General features: G+C 35.9%; 3 protein-coding genes and 2 pseudogenes across 11 annotated transcripts in view; 2 read left to right on the forward strand and 3 right to left on the reverse strand.

The window, feature by feature from the left end:
• Window positions 1-1,186: 1,186 nt before the first annotated feature.
• Window positions 1,187-1,597, reverse strand: LOC107462894 (probable histone H2B.3; annotated as a pseudogene).
• A 1,512-nt stretch (window positions 1,598-3,109) lies between these two features.
• Window positions 3,110-6,488, forward strand: LOC107462946 (uncharacterized). Its single transcript, XM_052252410.1, has 4 exons — window positions 3,110-3,608; window positions 4,369-5,595; window positions 5,676-5,752; window positions 6,059-6,488. The coding sequence occupies exons 1-4, from the start codon at window positions 3,177-3,179 to the stop codon at window positions 6,339-6,341; spliced, it is 2,019 nt and encodes a 672-aa protein (XP_052108370.1). The 5' UTR covers window positions 3,110-3,176; the 3' UTR covers window positions 6,342-6,488.
• Window positions 6,489-7,660: 1,172 nt separating this feature from the next.
• LOC107462870 (uncharacterized) lies at window positions 7,661-10,132 on the reverse strand (annotated as a pseudogene).
• Window positions 10,133-12,810: 2,678 nt separating this feature from the next.
• LOC107462871 (gamma-soluble NSF attachment protein) lies at window positions 12,811-17,896 on the reverse strand. 9 transcript variants are annotated; one of them, XM_052252896.1, is made up of 11 exons: window positions 17,603-17,788; window positions 17,425-17,509; window positions 17,189-17,347; window positions 16,900-17,037; window positions 16,715-16,793; window positions 16,506-16,585; window positions 16,268-16,397; window positions 15,036-15,800; window positions 14,817-14,909; window positions 13,463-13,696; window positions 12,811-13,090 (listed from the first exon to the last, which is right to left on the reverse strand). In XM_052252896.1, exons 4-8 carry the CDS (start codon window positions 17,019-17,021, stop codon window positions 15,444-15,446), a joined length of 768 nt encoding a protein of 255 aa, XP_052108856.1. In that variant the 5' UTR covers window positions 17,022-17,037; window positions 17,189-17,347; window positions 17,425-17,509; window positions 17,603-17,788; the 3' UTR covers window positions 12,811-13,090; window positions 13,463-13,696; window positions 14,817-14,909; window positions 15,036-15,443. The 9 variants fall into 9 exon arrangements, with proteins under 9 accessions (XP_052108856.1, XP_052108855.1, XP_052108852.1 ...); XM_052252895.1 differs by having other exon boundaries at window positions 13,463-13,704; XM_052252892.1 differs by having other exon boundaries at window positions 14,791-14,909.
• A 3,422-nt stretch (window positions 17,897-21,318) lies between these two features.
• The window catches only part of LOC107462948 (cysteine-rich receptor-like protein kinase 10), a 5,570-nt gene continuing 3,739 nt past the window's right edge, over window positions 21,319-23,149 (forward strand). The window contains exon 1 of the mRNA XM_052252890.1: window positions 21,319-23,025. Within this exon, the coding sequence (XP_052108850.1) occupies window positions 21,468-23,025 (1,558 nt within the window). The 5' untranslated portion in view covers window positions 21,319-21,467. The remainder of the gene's footprint in view (window positions 23,026-23,149) is intronic.

The following is a 23,149-nucleotide window of genomic DNA, read 5'->3' on the forward strand; positions in this document are numbered from 1 at the left end:
CTCCCGCTCCTGCTCCAATTGTTCCAGGCGGCTGTGGACTAATCCCATTAGTTCAACTACGTGGGATGGTCCGCCTTTCTCTGATTCGCGCCCATCTGAGGAATTTACCTTCGGGTTCTTCACTCCGGAGGTACCCTCTCTATGTTGATTGTTGTCTTCCTGGTGTAGGGCCAGGTCTTCATCATTATTGCCCATGCCTGGATTCTCTTGTTCAGAATCTGTTTCTGCATGGCCTTCTTCGTGGGATCTGTCCGCCATCAATGGATGATCTCTCGGGTCCCCGGCAACGGCGCCAATGTTACGGTGGGTAACCGGAGGTAAAATAGAGGGATGGCGTTAGGTGGCCCAAACGTATGAAGGAGGAGGACTCCGGATGGACCTGCAACTTGGGAGGCTCTGTCCGACTTGTTCGCGTGGGTGAATGGGGGGTGGTACCTGCAAAGACACTCCGATGCCTAAGTTAGCAAGAGTGTAAGCAGGTCTAGAGAGTATTGGGCTTAGAGATACCTGAGGGGTGTCAGTGTATTTATAGTGGTGAGCCAATAACCACCGTTGGAGTAGTGCCGTATCTTTAGGGTGCTAACCGTCCCCATTATCTTGGGGAGGTTAAGATATGGTTTTATGAAGCGGTTAGAGAGATTTTAGGGGCGGTTACTCATTTGAACGAGTGTTTATCTGCCATCTAATCTCACATCCGACTTCTTCAAACCAAGTCGTGGTTGATACCGACTACTTACGTAGAGGTCGGTACTTAGCTAGGTTTAATCTTTCAGATTAGGCCTTTTAGTTGGACCTGGGCCTTTGCGTTGGACCAGGGTATGAACAATTATATAACAAATAAATTAAAAATCTAACTTTAATAAATTTTTCTAATGAAAACCCTTCAATTAAAAATAACATTATGTGTTAGATAAATGCTTTTGGAAATACTAAAGCATACTACATAAGTGTCAATTAACATTTTAAATTCATCATAGACAGAACAAATGAACGAGCTAATTGAAGTTGTTACAAAAAAAAGGGTGCAAAGTATAGAAAAAAAAAAGAAATATAGGGCAAAATGAATAAGCTTAATATCCATTGATAAAAAACACGGACTAACAAATCAAAGCCAAAACGACTTCACAAAATGCGTTTTCATCCCTTTACAGCCCATCCAAACCCTAATCCAAATTTTTCTCCAAAATCAAGAACTTGTAAACTTAGTAACAGCTTTAGTCCCTTACGAAACCGCATGCTTGGCAAACTCACCAGGAAGCACGAGTCTCACAGCGGTTTGAATCTCCCTCGACGTAATGGTTGGTTTCTTGTTATACCTCGCGAGTCTAGAAGATTCCTGAGCGAGCTTCTCGAAAATGTCGTTGATGAAGCTGTTCATAATCCCCATGGCCTTGCTAGAGATTCCGATGTCAGGATGAACTTGCTTCAGAACCTTGAAAATGTAGATCTTGTAGGTCTCAACGCTCTTCGCCTTCTTCTTCTTCTTCTTCTCGCCGGAGGACGCGTCCTTCGGGATCTTCTTCTCCGCCTTGGTTTTCTCCGCCGGTGCCTTCTCCGCTGGCTTCTTCTCCGCCGGTTTCTTTTAGCCCTTTGCCATGGCTGAAAATGAGAGTAACAAATACTAACTTTTGAGTGCGAAGGTATAGAGGGTTAATTTGTGCCTGCGTTTGGTGAAATGAGGAAGAGGAGTACGGTGCTTATATAGGAGTCGATGGTGGAATGTGATTGGTTAGTTTGTGGTGTGCACGGATCGATGACGTGGGTAGTTAGCGATTTTGGAGGGAGGATTTTCGAAAGTCGAGTTCGGAGATTATTTTTTTCTTTCGTTTGCTTTATTTTATTTTTGTTAATCACCAGACTCAACACACAACGGTAACACTAGCACAGAGTGTTCTGAAAAAAGGCTTGGGCTACTTTCAATATTTGGTCTCATAACTTCGGCTGATTTGGATTCCCTGTTTTTGGTTTACCATGGGCATTTAGCTCCTGTGAGAAGCCCATCTGTTTAAAATCTTAAAATGGCCTACAAAAAGTATGGTGAAATTAGTTTCCAGTCCAAAAAGAAAATGAAATCTCCTATCAAAGACATGTAGTTTCCATGGATGATACAAAAGTATGAAGATGATCTAACGGCCATAGCATGAGATAAGGATGAGATTTCCTAACCAAACAACAAAAATAATTAATAAACAATATTCTTAGAGAAAAGAAAGAAAACTATATAAAATAACCGAAAATTCGTAGGTCAGGAAGCAGAACCAGTTTCTTGCCGATTTCAAATTCCTGTCAATGCTACTTCCACATTTTTTTTTTGCAATAAACACCATTTAATAAACAATCAAATTATTGGCAATGCTATTTCAACATCATTGTTTTCCCCCATATTTTTACCTTTGTCTCAATCGATTAATAGAGAGTACCTATTAGAATATCTATCTTTATCGAAAATATTATTTTCTATATAACAATAAGATTGTAGAATAAGAAAACTTTGTTTTAAATTTTCATCCATTGTTTTTGTCAACAAAGTAACTATATATTTCATATCCTCATTTGATATGCAATTTTGACATTAATAATACTATGCTAGTGAAACTTGGAATTAGTTATTCCTAGTATTTGAAAAAGGTGAAGATGGTTTTCATGGTTGATAATAATATTAGAATTAGTTTGTATATCAAAAAAATTATCGATGATAGGAATAATTTAAAAATTTTAAATAATTTTTTAATAGAACCAATAAAAATTTAATAATTGAGTGTTTTTATTAAATAAAATTTATTTTTTATAAATATATGTTTAATTTAATTTTTTGTAGTTAATTTTGTAAGTATTTACATATTGAAAAAGTTTAAAAGCAATAATTTTATTAAAATTTGACTAGTACTTAACCATAAAAAAATAAATAATTTTATACCATTAAATATCATCTCAAACTATTAAAAATATTGATAATGACTAATTAATAACTAAATATTATAAATTCTGTTAGTCCTTAACATTCTTTTATTTGATAATAAAAAATAATTATTTACTCAAAATTATTTAATTATGATTTTTGTTTGTATTTTCTTTTCATATTTCGCCCACGTGGGGACAATACTTTCAAAATTCCCAAAACCTCTGCTCTCTGTGTCTCTCACTCACTCGGCCAAAGAAATTCCTTCTCATGAAGAATGGAAAACCCTAAGACCCTATACCTCTCCTTCTCTAAATCCAATTCCAACTTCAACCACAGTGACCTTCTCATTCTTTGCGAAATCCTTTTCGAAAATCTCGGCACCGCATTCCGAACTCTCTTCTCTGCCCTCCCTCTCTTCCATGACCGTCACGCTGCCGGGTCAGATCCGAATCCGGATCAGAATTCACGGATTTGGCCGCTTGTTGAAGATGTTGCTATCCTTCTTCGCTGCTGCATGGTTTCTCTGACACTCCTTCACTCCGACCAGAAGTTCCTCGTCGACAAGACGCGTTTTCTCCACCGTGCACTCCACGCCTTCGTCTCCGTCCACGTCGCCAATTGCCGCCTGCGCTTCCGGAACTTCGTCTCAGGTGCTGATGTGGAACTATCCGATTCTTGCCGTCTGTTTCTGTGTGCGCTGCTAGAGGCAAGGCTACTACCTGCAACTGCTTCTAGCTTCTGCTTTTGTGGCTATGTTCTCTGCCTGCCTGATTAATGTTTCTGATGTTTAATTTAGGATTTGTTATTAATTTAAATTGTTTCGTGGAGCTTGTGATTTTGTTTCTTACTTGAAAATTTGGGTGCATTGATTACACATTGCGTTCGAGAATATTAGCAATAGCCACGTTTTCTTTTGATAGCTTTAGTTGGTTGCATGGATTCAACTATACGGTTTCGACTGTAGTAAAAGCAATATTTTGTCCCTTAGAATAACTCACCGTAAAGTTCTAGTGGCTTCTCTGAAGGTTTTATGAAGTTTTAGACTTTTGTTTTAATTGGACTAGCTGTTTTTGGTTCACTTTTCTTGTGGAAGGCCTATTATTTTCCTTTGACATTACCAAATCAGCATAGATAAGTGTCTACATCTTTTCTTCCTTCAGTGCAGTCTTCTCTATATATTGTCATTGGCGCTTATTTGTTCTGATGACCAGCCTCAGGGTGTGGATGCGCAACAAGATTCAGCTTTGAAAATATTTTCTTTCAGTTTGTATGAAGTTTTAGTTTCAATTTGCTTACCATTAATTTTAGTTGTAGTTGCAAATGCAATATTCTTGTCACAGCTATCCAAGTTTTTGAGGTTTGTAGTCATATTTTCTATATATATTAGCTGTTTTATTAACTTCCAAACACAAACATGTATAGAAATGTTATGATTCATGTCCAACTAAACTTGAAAGTTATTTCAGGTTTTTGCAGATGAGCTTCTAAGACATCAAACTTTAAGAAGCTATCTCATGCTTGTCGATTCAGTATCTTCCATGGGTGAAAAGCTTTTTGTGCACAATTCCATGCATCATGATTTTGCAAGTGTTCTGTCGGTGATAGCTGTCCATTTTAATCTGTCAGTTTCTAATGAGAATGCTTTTGAGAATTTTGTCAGTAGATTATTTTTGCATTGTGACAAGGATTCTCGATTTCCTGGACTTAGCCCTGCACCTGCCATATCATTGCTTATGGACCCTACTATGCCTTCTGCACCAAAGATGTTCCAGGCACATGTAATCTCCTTGGTTTCTGAAGCCATTGATGCTGGCTTAGATTCCACTAGTTTGGCTCCTAATATTAACTGGTACATAATTGGATTCCAAAAAGCTGTTGTTTTGTACTCTATGCACATTACTCATTTGCAAATTGATAATTTTTACTCCAAATCGAAATGTGGCTATGATTTGTCCCAGCATAAGAAGCGTCATCCAACATTTCAATCTTCTATTCTGCAAGTCACAAATAGCAAATTAAACCAAATCTTATTGCTCTCAGATAATTCATGCAAAATATCCTCCAAAACAAAAGCCAACATTTTGGCCGATTGCATTGCTTTTATGAAAGGGAAGCAGTGCATATTTGCTGATTCATGCAGGGGCATGGCTGACTCAATTTTGGAAGGCCTAATTCATCGAGCTTTCTCCCAATATCCTTCTAGAGATTGTTTTTGTGTAAAGGAAAATACCAGTGCCAGAGATATATGTCTTCTTGCATCCATATTGAAGTTCATGGGTGTTTCGTTGATGCAAGCGATTAAGTGTCTAATTAATAGTGGTGCTTCAGGTTGTTTGAAAACCATGGAAAATACCTCTCTCCACGAGAAATATGGTTCATTGATCAGCCATGTTCGCCATTTTCAAGAAATAAAGTTTTGCTTACCCTTTCAAGCGTTTTTGTGTGATTTGATGAAAATGCAACAAACAACAAGTCACAGTGTCTCAAAATCGATGATTGTGCATTTCTCTGGCTTGCTATATATAAGTTTTAGTAGTGAGCTACATTTGTTGGCAAAGGGGTGTATATATGTAATTATGGCACTGATGTCTCTCATTGCTTTTGAAGAAGGGGATTTAGTTTCTTTAGATCCATTAAGGCATGAACGACTGAAATCTTACTCCATTGTAGTCCAATCTAATAATACTGAAGAGGTGAAGTGTGCTTTCAGTTCTCTTGATCTCGAATTAAGTTTGGTTTGTATGTTGTTCTTAAATAGTTGGTGAATTTGCAGGGGGTTGGATATGGAGATAAAGAATCTATCTACAAAGTTGTAGAGCAGTTCATTGGAATTCAAAAGGAAAATTTAAGGTACACATTGTTTCTAAATTGTAATCGAGTTTGGCCTTTTAGGTGTTGGCATTTGTCTTTGAAAAGAAAAAGGAAATGTCATGCAATTAGTCCGATGAATTATAATGTTGCTGAAATGAAAAGATAGAGAAAAAGTGCCTTCGAGTCAATACTGTTCAGTTTTAGTGCTATTGTTATTCTTTTCATGAGTTGTTGAGGTTTGAACCAGCTTCATAAATTGCTTGATGAAGTAATTACAGTTTTGTTTAAGTGAAAAGGTTCCTACAGGATACCTGATAGTGTCCCTTCTGCCTTTATATTTTACAGATCAGGTTCTGCCACCTCCTACACCTGCAATGGGGAAACTTTCCTTGATTGCATACTAGGAAATCCCAAAGAACTCGATGATTATGATGAACTTGTGGACTTTGTTGTCTGCACTACAGGAAAAGATTATTTCAGCTGGTTGAATAACCGCACACGATATCGAAAACAGAGACATGAGAAGATGATAGATCAAAGAAAAATTAAGAAGAAAGCAGTCATGAATGGAAAGTCTTGTAAGCGTCAGAAAATGGGTAGGTCTACCAAGCGTCAGATTTGGAAGTGATGTTTATATTTGATTGATGATTTCATGTAAAAATATGTTAATGTATATGCGATCTATTAATAGGAGAAAAAAAAACTTGCCTTCAGATGTGAACTTTTAAATTTGGCACAAAGAGTCTAACAACTCAACGATAACTCTTTTATCCAATGTGCACATTTGTTTTGTTGTACGTAATTCGCATATCGGTTCACCTCAGAAAAAAGCGGCATAAATTCAAATAATTAGGTACTGTCTGCTCTAGACGCTAGGTATGCGCAAACAACATTTGTGTAAACTAGCAACTAGATCAAGCTATTGGATTAACTTAAAGAAGGCGTTTATGATACTGATTTAGAGGATAACATTGATATAATTTAGATTTAATTATTCTGTTAATTTTTATAATTGTATTAAATTTATAATTAATTTTATTTTATTTTTTTTATCAATTAGATTTTATATTACTTTTAATTTTGTAATTAAATTTTTTTAATTTAAAAATGTTAAAATTAATAAAATATTTTTTTAAAAAAATATATGATCAAAGATCTAATTAAATTTTTAATTATAGATATTTTTAATTTATAGAAAAATAGTCAATTCTAATATTTTTTATATTGATAATGACATAATTATAAAATTAAAAGTAATATAAGAGTTTAGTTGAAAGAAAAAGTATAGAGATTTAATTATAAATTTAGTAAAATTATAAAGAGTAACAGTGTAGTTAAATCTATAATTTATTATGATTTATATTGTATTTGATTTTATTGTTCAATATAATATAATTTAATTCAATACAGTGCTAATCACGATTATTTGATGCAGTATCAGAATTGGTACTTGCTTGACTACGAACAATATTCTCTAATCTTGAACGAAACCCCTCCCTAAATTACAACTAGATAAGTTAGTACATAACCATCACTAGCAACAAACATTAGAACTTGTAGTCAACAATCATCAGTTCATCACCATATTTTGTATTCTGTATAAATAAAGAATACCGAACATAAGAACATTTATCCTAGTATATGATAGTTCATGGTTGTGGAGGAAATAATTGGGCAAAAAAATGTTTTTTTTCCCCCGGTGGTGGGGGGTAGTACAGCAGAAAGAATGAGCCAAGCTCACACTAGACAAAATCTTGTGTGTTGAACTTCACAGCGCAAATTTAAAGAAAACACTACATACTGATGGAAAAAAAATTATAACAACATCTTACCACAATAACCAGTAAAAAAAAAAAAGAGAACTGAATGACCTTTCCTATAATAACATTGATAAAGAAAAAGCTAGTGGCAAAAATATTGCCCATAAACAGTGGCCATACACAAATATAATGAATGAAAATCAACCATTATAAATAACAGTTATTTATTTTGCAAATCATAAGAAATACAACTAAAAGAAAACTCAACAATTAGCAAAGAAATTAACAAGCCTTGAGCACTTGGCAGACACAGATACATCTAGATCACCTTTTGAATTTTTGTCTTATTTCTAAAGCAGAAGCTCCAAGATGAGTAATAGGCAGAATAGGCCACCCACCCACTGGTTTAAAAAGATTATCAAGTTGTTTGATTTCCATGCCTTATACCAGAGACTGTATGTCGTTGTCTCAACTGCACTAATTCACTTGCAGCCATAGACGGAGGTCTCTCATCTTCAACAGTTCTTTCATTTCGGAGGAATCTACCTCTGAGCAAAGACTGAAAACACCATCTCGTGTAAATAGTCAATTTACAACAGGAAGTATACAAAGAATTAAAATGCAACAGTCCACATCAGATGTACCACACAACAGAAACAAATGTATGTAGATTATTCATATTAACACAAACACAACATAAAATGAGTTTTATAGAGTTAAAATCCACACAATAATATAAGTTTTTATCTCCTTGAATTAAATCACAGTTCTTGTATGACTGACTTACATAATCAACTCAAGATTAATTGAGGACACCATGACTAAAAGAACCATGAATTGCAAAGGAATTCTGACAGGGTACCCAACAGACCTGAATGCGGTTGCGGTGAGCAAAATCAGATACAGCTCGGTGCTCCAACAATCCCTGCAGCTCTCTTTGCCTTTCCCTCTCTATCCTCACAAGCAAATCAACTAGAGCTTGTCTTCCACGCAGCCTCAACATGTCCCGCCGAACATGCTCTGGCTGGCCTTCATCGTGATCAGCAACCACATCGCGCGCTCGATCGACTTTAGCATCCCTCCGGCTCCCACGTGAGCCTCTCTGTTGGCTAGTCATTTGCACCCATTCCCTGACAATTCTTACCCTCTCACGCTCTGTTTCTCCAAGCCATTCTGCTCTACCATTATTGTTTCACTGATTCACATTCGATGAATGATCACCAATACCGCTTTCCATCCATCCTCGAACAATCTGTCTAACTCTCTCCCTCTCGACTTCGCCAAGATCAGGAGATTGCTCCCTGCTAGACACAAGACGATCCCCACGTGCATTCCGCGATTCAATCCGATCATGCGACCAAGTACCAAAATCATTTTCGCTTTCACTCGCATCCCCCAAACTGCCTTGATTCTCACTGCCTCGACTATCAGACATGGTACTGGACCCATTGGTATTAGACTCAGAACCCCTCTGTTGCCTCAACCTTTCCCTCATCCTGTCACGAGCCCTGTTCAACAAATGCTCATCCTCCAATTCGCGCCACATCTGCAGAATAGCAGATGCCTGAGTGCTCGGTCTCTCCACGGCACCCTCCTGTCCAGAAGTTGGGGACTGTGATCCCCACAAGAAAGAGGAGTCCAACATAGACACCGTGTGCAACCCAGCCAGCGCCATCAACTCAGACTTCGCGAGTGGCGCCTCTGTGCAGCCGAGGACTCCGCCAAATCATCCCCTTCGAGATCAGACCTACGCCTCCTCCGAGCGAGCTGATCACCCTCATCTTCCTCACCCCCCTGAGCCTGGGAGGAACTACAGGAGGCAAATGACATACAATCATCCAACTGCCCACGCATAAAGTCCTCCAGTCCACGCTCGAACTCAGCATGAGCATCGGCAGACTCAGGCTTCTGCTGTAGCGGCTGAACATCTGTCATCCTCACAGAACCTCTGTAACTTCCTCACCACTGCTACACACTACTATATATAGAACCAAACCCCAGCCTCTATCCCTCTCAATTATCAACCCCACCAAGCATAAATGAACACACACAACTATTCCCTGAAAGCCTGTAAGAAATACAACCCAGTTGCTAAACCACCATCTCAATCTCCCGGAAACCAAGAAGAAAAACAAAAAAGAAAAAGAAAAACGGTGACCCCAATCTGAGAGTCACACCCATGGGTGGAAAATGGGGGGAACACAGAAAAGGGACTTCCCTAATCAAACCGAAATTCAAAGCCCCACACATGCCACCTGATAAACGATACGAGTCATAATCAAAACACACAAATAACAATAAACACAAAACCAGAAAAATAGCACAAAAAAAAAACTCAAACTTTACGGCAATCAAACCGCGAATTGAATTATGAAAACAAAATTGGGATCAATGAGAAGGGGGAATTAGGGTACAGAATGGAAAAGCAGTAGAAGCAGAAGAAGGTATATGAACGAGGGGAGGGTAGGTGTTACCTGGGAGGGTGTTGCGCGATTGTGTGATGAAAAGAGGGGAAAAAAGAAACCCTAGAATTGCGTGAGAATGGAAAAGAAATTAGAGAAAATAAGATTGAAATAGAGAAATTGATGGAAGAAGATGATTAGATGAGTGAATGAATGAAAACGCAGAAAAGGAAAAAGAGAGAGATGAAACGAGAGTATGATGTGAGAATTTATATATTATTACAGAGGAGAGAGAAAATCACAAAATAGAGATAGAGAGAGAAAGTTAGGGGCAGAAGAGAGAGAAAGAGAGACAGTATCCTCACCCTGTGGTGTATGTGTGTCCTTCATTCTTAAACACCAAATTTCTTTTTTATTTTATTTTCTCTTTCTAATCATTTATTAGTAAAGTTTTATTAACCTAAACTTGGAGATAATTAACCCCTTCAGAAATCTGTAATGTCAATCAGGCTATGGATTCCTTATTCCCACTTTTATGTGGGAGTATGTTAACCATCTTAAAAATATTTATAAAAAGAATTCTATTTTTTTGGAAAGAATTCATAATTTGATATTTACTTTTTTTTACACTTTTTTTCTTTTCATTTTTAATTAAAGTTTGAAAGAGGAGACATTTGCCTCTGCTAGGTTCTTATCTCCTTCTATCACCGTCACTCGTTCTTTGTCCTTCTCCATTTGCGGTCGCTCGTTCTCTAAATCCTTGCCATGAGCCGTTGCTGGTTCTCTGCTCCTCACTGTACGCCGTCGTTGTGACTCTACTTCTCTCCGTGTCTCGCCGTATCTCGCCGCCGCTGATGGGCGATCTCGCCATGTCTCTCTTTCGTGTTTGCTCGAAGTCAAAGCAACATTTCTTCTCCTTTCTGGACTCGCTATCTCCAGCTCTCTGCTTTAGTTCAGTAACTCAGTTCAGATATATCTCTCAATTTAGTTTCTTTCTTTTCAAAATTTTCATTTTAATTTAGAAATGGAAATAATATGAGAAAGTCTGATGATATTTTTTTTAAGAATTATAGCATTGATTAGTTTAGCAATTTTAGCACTTCAGAAAGTTATGTTTTCTTTCTTTCAAATAGCATTAGTTAATTTTTTGAATTTTGACTAGTTATGTTTTTTACCAGTAGAAGATAAAAATTTTGCAAAGCCATTTACCTTTGTTGTTGAGTAGCATTGCTATGTCATTATTATGCATGGACTAGGGTTCAAGTTCAGCAGATATTATAGTAGATTCTTAGAAGTTATTGCATGTCAATTCGATCTATTATGTTCGTATTATATTTTATTACTGTCAAGTGATTACTTGGCTTGGGAGTGTGCTGTTCTTGATTCTTGTATCTGACATTATCCTACTATGTTGGTATCTCATTATGTTCAAAATATAATTCTTAGCCTTTTCACGTGTTTATGCAGATTAGATTATTAACATTGTGATTGAATATCTATTTTCTTTTGTTTGGTTTGGAGTTGAAATTGTCCATGTCCTCAATGGCCCAATTTCATACTTGTTGGATATGTATGAATAAATCATATAAAAACTTTTACAAAGAGTTCACTTCATCCGGTGCTTTCTCTTCCGAGATTAGTTTGACTCTTGGATTTAGTGAGACTTACCAAGGGGTTGAATCTGATCTTGGAACTCTTTTAATTACTTACACCAAAGAACTAAGTGCAAGAGAAAAAAGTACACCTCATGAACCTGACTTAGTCACACAAATTGATGAACCTAGTTTGTGGCAAATTGCCAAATATGGCTTATACCTAACAACATGGATTGCTTCAGATGTAATAACTAGCAAGGTTTCTTTTAAATCTTTTGTACTTGAATTTGAAATTGAGCACACTGTTCCACTTATGTGATTGCTAATTTGCTATGCTATTTGTATTGTGAGCACAACTGTGATGAGTTCCACATCAGGCCTCTTTATCCTTTTATTCATAGCTCTTTTCATGCAGGACTCGCTAACTACCATCAGGATAGTTGCATGTTAATCAAGCATAGTTGGTGTTTATATTACAACAGTTGAAAAAACTTGGGCAGCAGATGACTATATCATTAACAGAAGCATTTCCTTCACAGTGTTTCCATATTATTAACAATAGTTGCAAATATTATATTTCGCTCTATATTTACATTGATGTTGCTTCGATTTCTGAAAATAGATATAGTCTTCCGAAGGACTGGAAAGCATTCTTTAAATAGTGACATTTTTGGTTTAGTTTCAACAATATTGCATTGGTTACACTACTGTAGCATTGTCTTAAATAAATAATTTTTTGGCTGTATTGGTGAACATCTGAATTTTTTATTTATATTTGTTGCTTACCCTTATTAACTTAATTGGTGATTGTAAATGGTAAAGCAATGCTGCCTTATTTTTATGCTTACATATATCTAATAGATGCTATTTTTAAGTATGTGCATCATGGCCAAATAAGATTGTGTTAAATCACAAAAAAAACTCAATTCAGTCAAGAAGCTGAACTATTTGTTTCCATAATATCGCACAAAATGATGACGAAAGAACATAATGATGAATCAGAACTTGTGTCACACAATTAATATCATGTTGATTTATCTAATAAATAGTGGTGTTGATACAAGAGTAATTATTGTAAAAAACCATAATTTAGTCATATTCCAATTTTATAATACAAACCTTTCCAATTCAAGAACTAGAAAATCCCAATCCGCTTGGAATATAGCGAAACTAGTTTAAAATGTGGTTAATGTAAAAACATAAACAAGAATGCATATCTATTTCAGCTAAAGGATGAGATAATAGTTCATTAGTTCTATTTGGAATATTCAAGCCATGGAGTACCATTAAAAGCATTTGGAAAGCTTTAGAAAAAGGAACCAACACAAATAACACTCCATTTATCTATTTCACCTCAAATAACCTCAAATTTTTGTCTTCAATTTCTTCAAGAATAACCAAAACTCATTTTGGGAACTCTTTCATTATTGTTCTAATTGAATACAACTTTCAAAAAAAAAAATTAACAAAGGTTCTAATGCACCATGCATTAACTTAACAGCATATATGACAATCTTTAGCATTCGTATAGACATTTAACTAGGATAATTTCTGGTAATGCCCTTCCCTCCATATAGCATGTAGTCTTTCTTCATTTTCCCCAATACTGTATCATTAGTGCTGTAAAAAAATAAAACACAGAAAAAGAGGTCTATCACTACATTTTCAATACAAAAATTCTAATTGATTGTGCATACATATAAAAGCAAGCTGATGATAATGTCCCAAGAAAGAGCTAATGACAAATGAACATTTGCATGAGGTATGAGTATTGCTTGTGTTTAGAATTAAACAAAAAATAATGCCTTATATCAATTCGGACACCTGAGGAAAACATTGGCTTAAGGAAAAGACGTCAACTATGTATGATGTATTCCAAAGAAACATAATTCTAAACCACGAAAAGTAATAGTTCCAAGTTTAAAGTTACATACAAAAGGGGAAAAGAAGATAGCATAACAAATTCTAGTAAATGGTCAAAGTAAGTTATACCTTGAAAATTTTCTATGAGAATATTCATTCTTCTTACGAAAGCACAAGAAAGAAATGTTATCTGCAACAAAGAATGAAAGAATAATAATAACAAATTTCTTTGGTGTTTGATCCCCCTACCTAGACAAATTAAAGAATGTTACCTCCCCTTTGTGTGTATAGAAACAAAGAAATGAAATCAAATTGGCTGAGAAATAGATGAAGAGGTTCCTGCAGCATCAAGAGGTGCCCAAGCTGAAACACTGAACAAAGGATCTTATTTGGCATTGACTCTGACATTGGAACTAGCACATATAGTCCTTGAAGCTCTTCTAAGTTCTAACACATGAACTATGATAAAATGTATTTGTACTTATGATAAAATTAATTTGGTCATTCTTAAATAAAATTTTATGATTAGAAAATAATTAAAGTGACATTATAAAATGTATCTGTAATTAATTTGATGGAGAGGATATCATTGTATGAAAACAGTAGAAAAGAATTTGTTTTGACAATACAAAGTTTTGTTGATGTGCAATCTCAAGTATGAACAGTGTATGCAGACTATAAAACTTGTCTTCTATCTCCGGTGTAGTAATCATCAGAAGAGACAAGGTTCTTCTGATCTGAGAGGTGCAAGCAACCAGTCCCGAGAATAATCATCTTCATAACTTATTGCTTTTCCTTCTCACCGTGACAAGTCAAACCAACTTCTAAATATATCTAATTACTTAATTAATTAATTAAGCAGCTAGCGAAAGCTTCAACTATTATTTTATGCGTAGAGATCAGAATACTTCATTAACAAGTTGAAAGAAAGTGTGACACAGTAATAATCTATTTATGCCGATGACTGTTCTATAGGTCTGACAACGGCCAATTATGAGAATCCCACCCCTGCTCAATGGTTTAGACCTTAAATTAGGCAAATTATTTTGTGACAGGAAAACAGTAACAAACAATGAATTTATATATCTTCAATACAGGTTTAAGGCTAATTTTTTTACCTACAGATAACTTAACATAAAATACAAAAATATTTAATTATTTTAATATTTATACTATTATAGTAATAACTTAAAACATATAGTTGACATTTTGGACTAGTTATACCCAATGAATGCCGCAGCTCCCAGTATATGCAAACCAGATAATGCAATCTACATGATTCTATTCAATGGACAACAGGATTAAACTTCTAGAACAGTTTGGATCCACCAAAAAAGTGTAATGCCGCAAATATTATCCTAAGAATGGGTGTGAATGACATGGATTTTGGTCCAGTTCAGAGTCAATTCAATGATACACCAAAGAGAATGCAAAGCAAAGTCCCCAATTCGATTTACCCAACAATGAATTAGCAATCACTAACACTACCGAATGAGCCCCTCACTCCACCCGATGTCTTTTTGGGATGAATTTCGAGTCTTTGCCAGCTGTGTGAACTCTTCTTGGCAATCACTACCTAAAGGCAAAAGAACCATGAAAGGATTCGACATAAACTAGCATCAAGCCATAACAAGAGTACAAACCTCAATCCCAAATAAAATAAAAATTAGAGAATACCAGTAACTTAAACCATTAATTATACCTTATTACAGCACTTCATTGCTATTATACCCCATCATTACAGCACTTCATTGCTATTATACCCCATCAGTGGCGGCGAGATACGACGAGACACGGGAGAAGTAGAGTCGCAACGACGGCGCACAGGGAGGAGAAGAGAACCAGCAACGGCTCACGGCAAGGATTAGAGAACGAGCGACCGCAAATGGAAAAGAACAAAGAACGAGTGACGGTGGTAGAAGGAGGTAAGAACCCTAGCAGAGACAAATGTCTCCTCTTTAAAACCCTGATTAAAAATGAAAAGGAAGAAAGTGTAAAAAGCATAAATAGAGGGCTATGGATTCCTTACTCCCACTTTTATGTGGGAGTATCGTTAACCATCTTAAAAATATTTATAAAAAGAACCCCATTTTTTTGTTTTTGAAAGAATTCATAATTTGACATTTACCTCTCTATTTATGTTTTTTACACTTTCTTCCTTTTCATTTTTAATCAGAGTTTTAAAGAGGAGACATTTGCCTCTGCTAGGGTTCTTACCTCCTTCTACCACCGTCACTCGTTCTTTGTTCTTCTCCATTTGCGGTCGCTCGTTCTCTAATCCTTGCCGTGAGCCGTTGATGGTTCTCTGCTCCTCACTGTGCGCCGTCATTGCGACTCTACTTCTCCCCGTGTCTCGCCGTATCTCGCCGCCGCTGATGGGCGATCTCGCCATGTCTCTCTTCCGTGTCTGCTCGAAGTCAAAGCAACATTTCTTCTCCTTTCTGAACTCGCTATCTCCAGCTCTCTGCTTTAGTTCAGTAACTCAGTTCAGATATATCTCTCAATTTAGTTTCTTTCTTTTCAAAATTTTCATTTTAATTTAGAAATTGAAATAATATGAGAAAGTCTGCTGATATTTTAATCGGTCTTAACATCAAACTGTTCATTAATATAGAAGAACTAATACGAGGATTTTAAAAATTTTTAGCAACTGTTGTGTCTTTGTTACATAATAATTGGGATCGATTTGTCTAACCTTTTACCAAAATTTGACGTCTAATAAAATAAAAGGTTAAAGCCTGATTTGGTAATTAAAATTTGTTGAGGATTAAAAATCTTTTAGAAACTGATATCGGTGTTACACTCTAAAAAATTGATTCTCTGATGTATGAATTTTCTGACTGAACAGTTATTAGAACTTCTTCTAAAACCACCTTGTATGAAATCTGAATATTATCATACACAGAAAATGTAATATATACAAACTTAGGTTACCGAGTGGTCAAGATTTGAAATGCTGCTTGATTGGGCGATACGTTTGATTTCTTCAATGTCTCCATCTGAGTATGCAGCAAGGAGATTGCTAGCACAGCGATTCTGGTCACTTTTGCAAAAAGCATCAATCCTAGACACACCACACAACCATATTATCCATAGATATTAATAATTGATTAAAGTGACATTCAATCTTTTATAGTAAAGGAAACTAACAAGAGAGGAGGCAGAAACTCACTGAGAGCAGTCATTATAACACATCTCTGCTTGCTTGTAGTCATTAGTATAAAGGTAAATAATAATTGCACTGAGATATGCCTGCATTTATGAGCATCTCTGTTAGAGGAATTTCTCCTTAAAAATAACAAGCAAATTCCATCACAGCAACATACAATATATATACAGTTACAATTCAAATGCAGAATGCAAAATTAAATCAATCCTAACCTTGCACTGGCTATTGGTAGCATTACACTTGGAAGCTGCTAAGCCGAACTTCAATTGGAGAGGCGCAGCGTCCAAATACCTTTGTGTTACAGAAACATACCCCGGAAAATGTTGCAAAATCAGCATTCAAGGAAAATTGGTAGAAAATTTTGAATGGAACTTCATACTTTACTACACAGACTTACTTCTCAAGTTTTATATAAACAGCAGTAGCAGAACGATACAGATCAAAGGCCATTTGTCCTCCTCCATCTTCCTCAAGAATTGTAATGGCATCAGTATATAGCTGAATAGCTTCTTCAGGCATGGTTTCTTCCAAAGCACTGCATAGTGAGAAAATAAAGAATGCTACATATTATTTACATAATTCAGCATCTCCAAGCCATAAAGTTCATTTTGTTTGTTTTCACTTGTTCTTTAACAAAATCCTTAAAGCATAGAATACTGAAAATGAAAACAGAAACCAAACAATACCGGGCTCCCTTTGCAAGAGCATCTGATGCAGGTTGTGGCCTCCCACACTCAATGTACAATTCCGACGCCCTTCAAGAGAAGCTCACAACTTCTCTCCAGTTTCTGAGTTCCTTTGCCATATTAGCAGCTGATTCCATGTGCTTAGCTGCATCCCAGGGGCTGGTTTACTTGTCAAGGACACAGAAACACAGAATTCTTTCACAGTAATTATAGAACAACCAGTTAAATAAGGATACGAAGCAAGCATCTCTTGTCCCTTGGAAGCTTTCTCATATGCTGCTTTTGATCTCTCATAATCCTTGGCAACTCTAAATCGATTAGCTGCCAAAATTAAAGAGTTACATGCTTTAATTTTCATACATCTCTATCTATATTATCAGAATTTTAAGGTATGAATAAATAATGTTGTTTTACCAGCCTGTTCATAAAGGGAAGTAGCACTACTCCAATCTGCAGCCTAAAATACTACAAATTTTAAGGACATCCTATCAGACTAGCCACGAAAAAATTTAAATAAATAAAATACCAAAAACAACAATAAAGATTCAGCAGTCGATCATCCATATTTTAAACAAGAGCTAATTGGGGAAGGCTGCAAAAGTAAGGAGACAGGGAAACAGATTATCAGCAAAGCATTTGCTATGCAGCCGAAAAACTGGAGAACATACAGAGTTAGAATTGCTGTCGTCCTTGAGAATGGCAGGTAGCGCGGCGACAGTCGCAGGTTGCGGCGTATTGCGGCGGCGAGAATATGCTAGTGAGATGTGCAGCAGAGGAAGAGGAAGAGAGAAATGCAGGAATTGAAATTGTATAAAAACCCTAGCGAACCTTTTCTTCTCTGAATGCTTCTAATGTGAGAATGAAAAGAAGCAGGGAGCGGCGGCGGAGGCAGGGCGCGGCGGCGGCGGAGGCGTACGAAATTTGCAGCAGAGGAAGAGGATGAGAATGGCAAGGATTGAAGTTGGATGAAAACCCTAGCTGCTTCTCTTCTCTGAATGCCTCTGAAATAAAAAAGAAAGGGGAGGGCAGAGTTAGGTTTTTCAATCCGCACTCTATTTCGGAAGGAGATTTCTTCAATCTCGTTGATGCTCTCCAAGAACTCGTACCCAAAAAAGGGAAAGGGGACAAAGTTACAAAATTAATAATTGAAAGGATTAAAATGAAATTAGTAACTTTTTCAAAAATAAAAAATAGGGTATATTTTGTAATTATTTTCATGAAGGTTAATGATACTCCTATAAAAATGTGGAAATAAGGAATTCATGGCCTGAAAAAGAATAAGCATTCCTTTACTACTCCGTCTTTATATACCGACTTCTTCAGCCATTTTTTCATTAGCCCATTATTTATTTTTTGAAATTTTCTATTATTTTTCAGAGAATTTCAATTTAACATTTGAATTTTTTTTTTCTGCCAAGTTTTTACTAGAGCAGAAACGTCAAACATGCACATGAGAGAGAAAAAACATGCATCAGTTGTGAACAAGAAGACTAAAGGCACACGCGGCGCGTATTCTATAATTTCTCTCCAACAAAAAAACCGACAAAATTATTTTTTAATGAGACAGGATATTGAGATAGAAATTTGGAGATATATAATCGTATTTGATAAAGAGACATGAATAGAAATAATGTATTTAGAGACACTAAATTAGTATATTTTATGTCTATTTTAACAGGAAAAATACGGAAATACTAACAAGAGACACAACTTATTTTTTATTTTATTTTTTATTATTCTTATTAATTTTTTATAATTATATTTTTATTATTATATTTTTCATCTCAAATTTTTTAAATGAAAAAAAATGAGAATAAATTGAATTTTCATAATTTGTTTTAGTTTATCACCAAATAAAAAACAAAAACACAAAATTTTGTGTTTCTGTTCATCGATATCTTATCTTGTCCTATCTTCAATGTCTTGTTCTATCCTGTTTTAAAAAACAAACGCAGCCTAAAAAACGCGACATCTAAGACTAATTTTTTTTATATTGAAACATTGTGTAATGTGCCTTAATATTTTAGTGTATGTGAATTTTACTCTGTATGAAATTATTTTGAGAAAAACTCAAATTAGCCCCTGACAATTACCTCGAAAGACAACGAGGTTACTGACAAAAAAAACCCCAACCCGGCCCCTGACAAAAAAACCCAACCCGGCCTCTGACAATTATCTCGAAAAGACAACGAGGCCCCTGTGCAAAAAAAAATCAATGTTATTTTTTCGGCACAGGGGCTAATCAGTCCCAAAAAAAATTATCAGGGGCCGGATTGAGTTTTTTTTTGGATTCTCGTTGTCCTTTCGAGATAATTGTCAGGGACCGAATGGGATATTCACTCAATTATTTTTTATCTTTTAAAAAACACAAAACGTCACCTGCGTTTTATGTAAAAATCATTTTTAAATTTGTTAAATACAAAACAGTAGAACCGTTTTGCATGGAGTAATTTTTTTTAAATTGGGAATGTTTTGATGTTTTTTATTTTTTTTAATTAAAAAAATTGAAAACTGGCGGTCACTTTTTGTATATTCTTACAACCATGTTACATACAATTTTTTAGACATTTTGATGAATTACACTAATACAAATCCAATATTAAAAAAAAAAATTCCAACATCCAAACTAACGTATATTCTGAGTAAATATAATCTACAAATATCACATTTGTGATTTGTGTAACCTATTTTTAAATATCACATTTTAGAAACTATGAAAGACTTTTTCTTTATGCAAGACAATTTCTGACTAAGTACCACTACTTATTGATAGTCAATAGTGGTAAAGTTCATCAACCATGGCTTGTCTCTACCCAAAGTGGGCTAAAAGGCTTCCACATAGAGAATTAAGGATTGATATATATGATAATAAAGGATAATGCAAGAATATAAATGATTAGAGATCACAAAAACATGATGAGAGACTTATATGCCTTTTTCTTAAATAATAGAAAATTAAGCCAAGGTAGTAGTAGTAGTGATGCAACCCCCTCACAAGGCCGAGCAACAATACTGAAACTAAATAAGGCCATGAAGATGCGACTGGTAAGGATCTAAGCCAAAGTCACAAAAGAATCAGAAAGCCTCCTTGTGGTGCTAACAACTACCAAATGGGGGCAAAGAGGATAGAGTACTCTAGTAGAACCTTGATGGGAAAAGTTAGTTAAGCAGAAGAGAATAAAATGTGAATGTAGGAATGAAAGTGGTAAGAGAGAATTCATAATGAATGCTGAGTCTTCTCTCTGAGTCTTCTCTCGTTGATTATATATGTAACCACAATTTCCTATCAATTTCCCTCTATAGATTCAACCTTTCTACATTTGGGTCATTCAGTTAGAGCTTACTTTTCAATCAAACACATGTTTGCTTCAAAAGTCAAACATGTAGCAAAATAAGTAGTTTCGGAGAACGTTCATGTGGTTTAACTGATTAAGAGAGCATTGTTTCATTAATGTTATTTCAGTACATCTTTTATTATTATTATGGATCAACACGTGTACATCACTTTTTGGATAAACTGCACACTTATTGTAGTTTTCCACTTTTCCTCTTCTCGTTATATACTTTTAAATCCGAAACAGGAATGAGTATATTCTAGGTGAAAAATGGTACACGTAATATTTTTTTAGTATTCATTTGTATTATTTTTGGAGGTATGTTTTAAGGGTGATTTTGATATTCTTTTTAGTTTTTACACAATCAAAGTAGTTGTGACATTGTTTACTTTCACTTTATATTTTTGAAAGGTTATAAGTTTCTCTGCAGTTTCTAGAATTAAATTATTTTGTTAGGAAGATGACATTATTGGAGGACTCTAGAGTCAAAAGAAGTTGTTATCTAAGATGCACAAGAGTCATGACTGGAATCTGTCAAATGAGGAATTGCTAATCAGCCTAATCTTACATTAATATTTCAATATATATTTACCTTCCAACATAATACCAAAGACTGAAAAGGTTGACTTCCCCTGCATGATTAACTTGTGATTTTTTATTTTAATCTTAGTGGATTAGACTTGTTGACAAAGGAGTTCATTATTCTTTATTGAAGTGTACAATTTTGAGTCACATATTCTATTTATTGAAGTGTTTAATAGTCAATAAAAATTAATCACCATATTTTACAATAGATACACCGGTGGAAGACAAAACAATAAGAAAGGCCTATGAAATTAGGAAGATCATACATACTCCTGACTCCAAGGTTGCATATCCATCCAATATGGCATGGTAGTTCTGTCAAAGATTTTTCATACCAATTAGGCACTTAGCAAACTCACATGGCTTTTTCCAATCTTGGCTTCCTCTTTATCCTTATCATCTTTGTCCATGTTGATGCAGATGACTTTCACTGGTCAGGGTCCTATTGCTCATCACTTAACAAAACTACCCCTAACAGTCCTTTCCGGTTGAACCTAAAGACCCTTTTCAAGTACCTATCTTCCAATGCCACCACGGGCAACAAGGAATTTTACAGCACCAAAGTCCTTGGCACAAACCACTTTGATACAATATATGGACTCTACTTGTGCAGGGGTGACCTCCCTTCTCAACTTTGTGGAAAGTGCATCTCAGAAGCAACCCATAGCTACTTGTTCCCAGACCCAAACCAAGGAATATTCGATTGCTCCTGGTCCATAGAGGGAGGAATTTCGTATGACGAGTGCATGGTTCAATATTCCAATAACTTCACTTACTTCTCGGCAGTCGACTTAACGCCTTCTAGTAGTTCTTGCTTGTCAAGCAATATGTCTGCAACCTTCATGAATTTAGTGTTTGACACTCTGAACAAAATTGCAGATAAAGCATCTCAAGGTTCTACAGAGAAGTATGCTACAAAACAAGTAAGAATATCTGGATTTCGGTCCCTATACTCTTTGGCTCAGTGTACACCAAACCTGTCATCTCAAGATTGTAGAACCTGTTTAGGCAACATGATAAAACAAGTTAAACAAGAGTGCGGTGGAAACGAAGCAACAAGTTCCAGCCGCAGCTGCAACTTGAAGTATGCTATGTACCCTTTCTATCGTGAAAGTAAAAGCCTGGCACCAGTAGGACTCATTCCTATAACAAATCTGTCAAATGATTTTGGCTATCTTTCCCACAACTGTTCAACTTCAACCAATGAAACCATCATCAAGAACAGTCAATTTAAATCTAACCTCAGGAACCTCCTCTCTTCCTTGTCTTCTAATGCCACCAACAAAATTGGCTTCTACAAGACCACCATTGGTGGCGGAGAAAGCCCCTCTGACACGGTTACCGGTCTCTTCATGTGCCGTGGCGATGTGTCCCTTAGTCTCTGTCAACTATGTGTCCAAAACGCTGCTAAACGAATACATTCAGAGTGTAGTTCGTCCAAGGAAGCCATCATTTGGTACACTCATTGCCTTCTTCGCTACTCCTATCGGTCTCCCCTCTCCACCTGGAACGACACGAGTCCCATGTTTCATGAGTTCAACATTGCCAACACCTCCAACCTTAACCGAGAGCAACAGAACTCCTTCACTCTCACATTAGTGAGCACTTTATCAGACATAACGAATATGAAGGAGGAGAGCACCACCAAGAATTATGTAACTGCAACCGCAAAACTGAATGGTGTCCAAACTCTATATGCTCTCGGCCAATGTACACCAGATCTAAATAGTGGAGATTGCAGGTCTTGCTTACGGAACATTTTCCTATATGAAATTCCATGGTGTTGTTTGTCAAGTCCAGAGGGAAAAGTTTTTTATCCTAGCTGCTATATCATGTTTGGATTGTCCAAATTTCATGGAGATGATGATCGAGTCGAGACACCTAGTCAGGCTAGTCTTCCTCCAGGAGCTACAGGAGGTAAAATTTAGATCCAAGCAATTACATGATTAATGTTTAAAAAAAAGGCAACATAATCGTCCATAATATTATAGTTGATAAAAAAGAAAAGTGGATATTCATGTCCAAAGCAAAATGTGTGGCA

The sequence above is a fragment of the Arachis duranensis genome, chromosome 8 (genome assembly GCF_000817695.3).
Source record: "Arachis duranensis cultivar V14167 chromosome 8, aradu.V14167.gnm2.J7QH, whole genome shotgun sequence".
NCBI lineage: Eukaryota > Viridiplantae > Streptophyta > Magnoliopsida > Fabales > Fabaceae > Arachis > Arachis duranensis.

Bases quoted from the DNA above. Each gene is read 5' to 3' on its own strand.
- LOC107462946 (XM_052252410.1), top strand. From the start codon at position 3,177: ATGGAAAACCCTAAGACCCTATACCTCTCCTTCTCTAAATCCAATTCC. The intron at 3,609-4,368 runs GCAAGGCTACTA...AAGTTATTTCAG, and splicing joins TTCTGTGTGCGCTGCTAGAG to GTTTTTGCAGATGAGCTTCT. The intron at 5,596-5,675 runs GTGAAGTGTGCT...GTGAATTTGCAG, and splicing joins AATCTAATAATACTGAAGAG to GGGGTTGGATATGGAGATAA.
- LOC107462871 (XM_052252896.1), bottom strand. From the start codon at position 17,021: ATGCCTGAAGAAGCTATTCAGCTATATACTGATGCCATTACAATTCTT. The intron at 16,586-16,714 runs GTTAGGATTGAT...TCATAAATGCAG, and splicing joins CTACCAATAGCCAGTGCAAG to GCATATCTCAGTGCAATTAT. The intron at 16,398-16,505 runs GTGAGTTTCTGC...TGGTGTGTCTAG, and splicing joins TGTTATAATGACTGCTCTCA to GATTGATGCTTTTTGCAAAA.